Here is a 7,185-nt window from a genome sequence, read left to right as displayed (position 1 = left end):
GAGTTTTCTATAACGTAGGTGCGAAGAGAAATATGAACAAGAGGGCCCTTCAGGAAAGTGTTAGTGTGGAATGCATTCCAGTTCAGCATTCCAGTCAGCCAGCCATGCCATTCTTCAGAATGTTCTCTTCTATTTCCCCTCCTACCGGACATTTTTATACAACCCTGCCCCCAACAGCTGCTTTGGGGTTTTCCCACCTACTAGTTTGTTTGTTTGTTTTTAAATACCTGGCTGGCTGGCTGTGTGTGTGTGTGTGTGTGTGTGTGTGTGTTTCTGTAAACTTCAAGGTTCACCCAAGCCTTCTATTCTACTTCCCACTTGTATGTGGGTGGTACCATTTGGCTGCATCGAGGCATCAGCACTCGTAGCTGAACATCAGAAACTGAAAGGATGATACAGCTTGAGCCAAAGGGTTTCCAAAGAATTGTAGAGTCGGAAGGGGCATGCAATGCAGGAATCTTTCACCCGGCGTGGGGCTTGAACCCACAACCCTGAGATTAAGAGCCTCATGCTGTTAATACCAATTTGGCCCAATTTAAGACTAGGTATATAGCATTTAGGGACACGGGTGGCGCTGTAGGTTAAACCACAGAGCCTAGGACTTGCCGATCAGAAGGTCGGCGGTTCGAATCCCCGCGACGGGGTGAGCTCCCGTTGCTCGGTCCCAGCTCCTGCCAACCTAGCAGTTCGAAAGCACGTCAAAGTGCAAGTAGATAAATAGGTACCACTCCAGCGGGAAGGTAAACGACGTTTCCGTGTGCTGCTCTGGTTCACCAGAAGTGGCTTAGACATGCTGGCCACATGACCCAGAAGCTGTATGCTGGCTCCCTCGGCCAATAAAGCGAGATGAGCGCTGCAACCCCAGAGTCGGTCATGACTGGACCTAATGGTCAGGGGTCCCTTTACCTTTACCTTTACCTTTATATAGCATTTGTGTGAGCTCTGCTTGCCGAATGGCCTTGCACAAGTCCCAGTCCATCAGCTCTAAGCCCCCAACTATGAATGGAAATATAAATTAGCTTTGTTGCTGGATTGTTGAGGATTGATAAATTATGGACTCTGAAGCACTCTGAACACCAGAAAATAGGATTGAAATTGTTTAGACTTTGGCTACACACCTAGATCCACTTCCTTGGGAGGAAGCCTCATTGAACTCAGTTGAGACTTACCAATAAATATAAGTTTTCGCTTTCTGTTCCTTTTGAATAGTTCTGTTTCCTTTACTCTCTCTTCGACGACGTTACATTGTAGGGGGGTGGGGAGAGAAGCAGAGGCAAAAGGAGAGGCTAGTTATTGGCCTGCTGGAAAAATACTATGAATTCCTAGCATTCTTTTCCTTTTTAACAACATGTTTACTTTTAATCACCATGTTATTTAGGATTAACACCACTAATTGCTTCAAGCTCATTTAAGTTTGAATTTAGTGAAAGCAAACTACCTCCTGCAGACTGAAGGAAACCTTTCCCCCACAAACAAAGAAATGTATTCATCTGCAAGAAGCAGCAGCAGTAGAAATCCTTAAAAGCACTAGCAACAACCTATTTAGCTGCAGAGTGAGTTGCATTTTAGAGAAATGCCATCAATAATGAAAAAATACTTTGGCTTCACGGTGTACTTAACAATCAGTATATGATCTGATTTAGAATCCTTAAGAACTGACCTGGAACAAGCACAATGCTGTGTTTAAAGATTACAAGTACAAAGATATGTATAATTTAATCGAGCAAGAGCTACTAACTTCTTTGGTAAAATGATGGCAGAACTAAAGTAAGTCTAACAATGCAATGCTATACATGTCTATTTATAAACCGCACTGAGTTCAATGGAACTTACTCCCAGATAAGTGTGTATAAGATTGCAGCCTCAAAAGCCAATGCTGAACATGTTTAGTTGAAAGGAAGCCCTCTAGTGCTAATAAGTTTAGTGAGACTAACTTTTCTTAGAAATTGCTTCCCATAGCCATCTAAAATTCCATAAGCATCTCCTGCTTCCCTAAATCAACACACCATATTAAAAATGAAATTAGGTAAATATTTCTTTATTAAATGATTAATTTCATAAATAAATTCTCTTAATTCATTGAATATAAAATTAAATCATTTACAACTTATTCCAGTATTAGGGATTTTTTTTTCCTCCAAAAAAACAAAAAAGCTACATTTTGATAAATAAAATATTCAGCTTTAAAAAGAACCGATTTCTGTTTGTGGGTATGAAATATATAGCTGGTGCCTATAGCTGCCATAGGCGAGGACTCCAAAAGTGCCCACCATAGGAAGGAATGTAACCTCGAACAAAAGTTTGGAACAACAACTAAAGCATGATATTATGTTGAACAGTAAGAAAATGAAGGTTTTCATAACCGGAACAGACGGACAAAGTATAAACAGATCAGTTACAAACAGAAATCAGTCATCATGAAAGTGCTCCAAAATGAAGCAATAAGATTGCTCCAGTACTATGAAGCTTTAAGTATGCTCAAACTGTTGCATTAGTATCCAGTTGCACAGTGCATTTTTTGTGTGTCTCAGTGTTGCCCTCCAATGGACAAACGCACCACTTCCGTAAGAGTTCATTTCTCCACTGTTACTTCAAAAAAAAAAAAAAAAAAAATTGGAGCAAGCCTTCCGCTCAAGCCTGCACAAATCACAACCTAGTCCCTAAATTTGTGGATGTCATTGAATAGCCGGTAATTAGGATAGGCCTCGTTTGCATGGGGGCAGTTGTAGTTGCATCTGCAAGACTGGATCATCATGACGTTTTTAGTGAAGGTCTCTCCGTCGTCGCAGCGGAATCGGATCTTGACAGTCCTGGTCTGCTGAGGCGTGCAGCATCTGCTGTCCACACATGAGCCGCAGTACTTGGGCCGGTACTTCTTTACGCTGGAACAACCTGCGTAAGTGAACTTGACTGGCTCTTGGGACTTCTTGGTCTTTGTGCATTTCTTCCCCTTCTGGAAGGAAGAGATCAACAGCGTAAGTTAGGTTGCAATTCCAGCCAAAAGGCTCCCTCCACCCCCAAAGAACAAACTGGGAATTGTTGTGGGACGGTAAAGGGGGCTGTGTTGTTTTTACCTTTAAGGAGTCATAGCTCGGTTGTCCGCAGGGTCTCACTTCACATATCCTGGTCTCTTTGACTAGTCTGCAGTCGGGATTATCGTTGGTGACTCGGGTGGAGACGCCCGTCCCACAGGTCTTTGAGCACTGGGACCACGAGGTTGTCTGCACAATGCACTTTGGGTTCTCAAAGAAGTGAGTGCGTGGCTCAGATTCAAAGACTAAAAGAAAGCGGGGGAGAGTATAAATTTCTCATTCTTACAAGCTCTTTGTTTCTCTTCTCATCAACATGCATAGCAAAACACTGTAGATAATCCCCCCACACTAAAGAATTTCCAGTGGTAATCCCCCTTCCCCCTCCCTGGCAGAAGAACAACATGACCCTGGTCATCTTAAAACTCACCGGGTAACATTTTCAGCCCTCCTTTCACGATGGCTATGAGCTCATTGTTCCTGGTTAGCTCTCCTTCGGAAGCATCCCGACCAAACTCTTTGTCCATGAAACCTTGCAGGTCATCCAGGTTATCTTTGGAGTCATCACAGACCCATTCCTCGCAGCACTGGCCAGGGACTTTCACTAGCCTTGGGTTAGGGCAGCCCAAGTTAGGAAGGGAGAGTTCTTGGGGGCACAGCGGGATACAGCCAACCGCTCCATCGATGCATGTGCACTGGTGCTTGCAGTTGGGCTGGAAACTTTCTCCGTTCTGGTAGATTTTGGAGTTGTACTCACAGGGTCTCCCTTCTGATTGTGCTGCAAAGATTAGGAAAGAGGAGAGAGTTGTAAATGGGGGCTCAGACTGCTGAAGCAGGGTGTGTGTTTCTCCCCCCCCCCTTTTCTTTCTGCTCTGTTAAATTCGATTTATGGTAAAGTTCCCTGCAATCCCCAAGAGCTCTAGGCTAGAACAATAAGTTAGTCAGGAATCACTTTTCCTTATGCGCTGTTAGTGCAGCCCAGACATAGTGAATTGCATTCCAGACTGTTGAAGTCATATGCCCTTTTGCCAATCTACCAACAACAAAGCATAACCATACATGGACTGAAAATTACTAAACTTCACCGCTACAAGGACTGGTTGGTAATATATATATTTATATATATACACTTCAAAGGGAGCCAAAGCCACAAGGTTTTTACCTCTGCAGATCCCCTTCGGAGCTGTGGAGCTGGCGCCGAAATTGCATTCCAGTCCCTTGGTGTGATCGCAAGGCTGCGTCTTGCTGCAGTCCTCGTTGAGCTGTTTAGCACAGACTTTACAACATCCACAGCCGTCCAGGACCAGACCGACTCCCGGGGCACATCTGGGGACCTCCAGGGGGCATTGGCAAGCAGCTGGGCAAGAAGAAGAAAGCACCTGGGGAGGAGAGATGGATAAAAAGTTTGGTGAGACACAAACAGGTACAACTGAGCAAAGCAGGAAACAGTCGGCCTCCCTGCCATAAATGCAGACCAAAAACACAGGCACGTCACCTTTGATCATTGCCACTTCAGAGCTCAAGTTCCTTATATTTCTATGAACTGGCAAGAATACATTCTCCTCCCTTCCCTCACAACAGGCGTGCCGGCTGCCTCTGCCTTCTCCCAACTTAAGTATATGCGTCCCCAAAGCCACACTATATCTTATTTTTTAAAAAAAACACACCTTTCTGCCCACAGCAGACCAGAGAAGGCAAGAATCCTCAGCAAATGAGAAAGAAACGTCCACACCTACCCTGTTTACTAACTGAAGGAGTGCAAAAGCCAGGACGAAACAGCTGGTTCTCTGAGAGTTCATCTTCGGTTCCCTTTTTTTTAAGGCGAAGGATTTCTGGTCTCTTCTCTCTCTTCTTCAGCCAGAAGCAAACTTGAACAGAGAGAGAGAGAGAGGGAAAGTAGGACCTAAACGATTTCTCGGTGTTTGTCTGAGCGAAGTGGCGGTGACTTTTTTTGTTGTTGTTGTTGTTTTAAAGAGAGAGTCGCGAGTCCTGGAAAGCCTCGGGGGCTCGCCTTGCTTCTCTTGCGGGGAAGGCGGAGAGGAGGACTCGGCTGCTTTCTCTTGGCTCCCTCTGCTCGTGGCGCCGCGCACTTTCCCGGGGATCCCTTTGCCGTCTGAGGAGGCTCCGAGAGGGAGCAGCCTTATATAGTGTGCAGGCGCCGCGTGCTGCAGCTGCACTGACGTTGAGCGTTCCAGAATTCTAAAGCACCAGGAATTGTAAGGCATCTCAGGAATGTTTCCTTGGCGCGGTTTGCGTCCAAGCTCCGCCCTGTCTAAGCTGCACTTTTTCCCCCTCGCCGTCTCACAAGCAAGAAAACAGGTTCTCCCTCCCCTCCCCTTTCCAACGCTTTTAAACAATCGCGGAGTTATAGATTGTAATATCGCAACACGCACGCCTCTCCTTTTTTTTTTTGGTGGGTGGGTGGTAGAAAATATTTTGCTTGGCTATAAAGATTTCTTCTCTTTGCCCCCCCCCCCCGAAACTTTCCCCATTTGCAGCCTAGGAAACAAGTGCGTTAGACATATTGTCCCGGTGTGTTTGCTAAATAGCTTATATGCTATTGAAGATTAAAGAGGAGGGGGGGTTGAGGGGGAGGGGGAAGAGGCATGCAAATTTCTTAAGACACTCGGATTTGATCTAATAGTGGAATGAAAAAGTGTATCCCTTAACTAAGACCCAGATGGCGTCGTTTAAATTTGTATATATTTTTTTTGAATGGGGCATGGGCAAAAGAAATTACTCCCCGTTGTTTGGACCGGTCCCAGGAAGGGGGAGGGGTCCTCTTATGCCCTTAAGTTTTTGGGTTATGGATTATTATTTTTACCTTCGGTTACCTTGATCTCGGAAGCTCCGTTTCCGCTATTTGAGGTCATATCAAGCAGAACGTCTCCAGCAGCTCCCTCGCCCTGCAGCTATTAATTAACTTCTCTGGGTTTAATTGGCACATTTCGATGGCTCGAAAAGCAGCTAGCCAGACCTCCACGCTGCAAATGTTTCCAGCTTTTCAGGGAAAAGGTTCGGCTTTTCTTATCTCTCTCTACCTTTTAAGCTGATAATCTTTAAACTTGGGATGTTGCTGCAAGAATTTCGAGACGCTGAGAGTAAAAAAACACACACACCCTTTTTAAAGGTCCCTTTTATGATTCTTGATCTGTCTTGAAGAGGGCTGTGACCGTGTGTGTGAAATCTGCTTCAATAAAAGCAAAATTGAAAGTGGTTCCTATGGAACAATGAACTCTCCGTGACCTTCCACTCTAGCGTGGAATGATAAGCAATTAGAATAAAGCAGCGCCTACCCTGCATGTCCCGGCTTAGCAGTATTCAAATAATTTATTTATTTTTTACTATAATGTGGAGAATGTTTTGAAAGCTATGCAGATGATAAACCATATATTGCAATACACCTACGACGTTCTGTTCAAAATACGTAAATAAATAAATAAATCCGAAAGTTCCTTATTGGCTCTTTAATTACGCGGAAGGCAAACACTTTGGTGAACGTGGGCTCCCATAATAAGTCATTTAAAAGCGATGGCGGGCCTTCAGAACACGCCGTCCTTTGCAAGCCTGTTGTTTATGGGTTTTGGGGGTTTGTTTGTTTGCTTATAGTATTTTCCTCTTCGGTTAAGTTTCTTTCCTAATGCATCTTCTCTGGTTTTAGGATTTGGGGTTTTTTTTATTATTATCGTGGAGGGCACGACGACGACACAGAGGTGTTCCTAGCTTCTGTTGTGGCGTCTTTCAACCCTCCTTCATCGCCGTAAGTATTTCCAGATGGCGATTCAGACACCAGACGTAACAATATTTCCATATTTGGTCGAGCAGTAGTCCGCATTTTCCACATTTTTCTGCACTGTTACCCAACCACAAAGCATTCTTGACAGCTTCAGATGTTGTTAAATATAGACTTCACTTTTGTTCCCAGGGCAGGAAATTCTTCGGAATTCTTGGTGGGGTGTTTTTCTTCTCCTCTCTACACCCCCCCCCCCTTCTCTCTCTCTCTCTCTCTCTCTCTCTCTCTCTCTCTCTCTCTCTCTCTCTCTCCCCCCCCGTCCTTCACGCAATCTACCTATTATGGTTTAGGAGGAATTGCATTGTGGCTTTGCTGGCCTGTTAGTGACAAATACATAACTTTGAAGAAATATCCTTTGCTGGC

At 44.6% G+C, this 7,185-nt stretch overlaps 1 protein-coding gene across 1 annotated transcript; it reads right to left on the bottom strand.

Annotated features, from left to right (window-relative positions):
* Positions 1–2,022: 2,022 nt before the first annotated feature.
* LOC308478714 (CCN family member 1) lies at positions 2,023–5,167 on the bottom strand. Its single transcript, XM_081008761.1, has 5 exons — positions 4,766–5,167; positions 4,192–4,408; positions 3,460–3,807; positions 3,075–3,277; positions 2,023–2,953 (listed from the first exon to the last, which is right to left on the bottom strand). The coding sequence occupies exons 1-5, from the start codon at positions 4,826–4,828 to the stop codon at positions 2,654–2,656; spliced, it is 1,131 nt and encodes a 376-aa protein (XP_080864887.1). The 5' UTR covers positions 4,829–5,167; the 3' UTR covers positions 2,023–2,653.
* Positions 5,168–7,185: the final 2,018 nt, after the last annotated feature.

The sequence above is a fragment of the Podarcis pityusensis genome (assembly GCF_964106645.2).
Source record: "Podarcis pityusensis genome assembly, chromosome: 6".
NCBI lineage: Eukaryota > Metazoa > Chordata > Lepidosauria > Squamata > Lacertidae > Podarcis > Podarcis pityusensis.
Note: the sequence above shows the minus strand (reverse complement) of the source record. Positions and strands in the feature narration are given on the sequence as shown.

Bases quoted from the DNA above. Each gene is read 5' to 3' on its own strand.
- LOC308478714 (XM_081008761.1), bottom strand. From the start codon at position 4,828: ATGAACTCTCAGAGAACCAGCTGTTTCGTCCTGGCTTTTGCACTCCTT. The intron at 3,808-4,191 runs GTAAAAACCTTG...TAATCTTTGCAG, and splicing joins TCCGAAGGGGATCTGCAGAG to CACAATCAGAAGGGAGACCC. The intron at 3,278-3,459 runs GTGAGTTTTAAG...GCTTTCTTTTAG, and splicing joins AGGGCTGAAAATGTTACCCG to TCTTTGAATCTGAGCCACGC.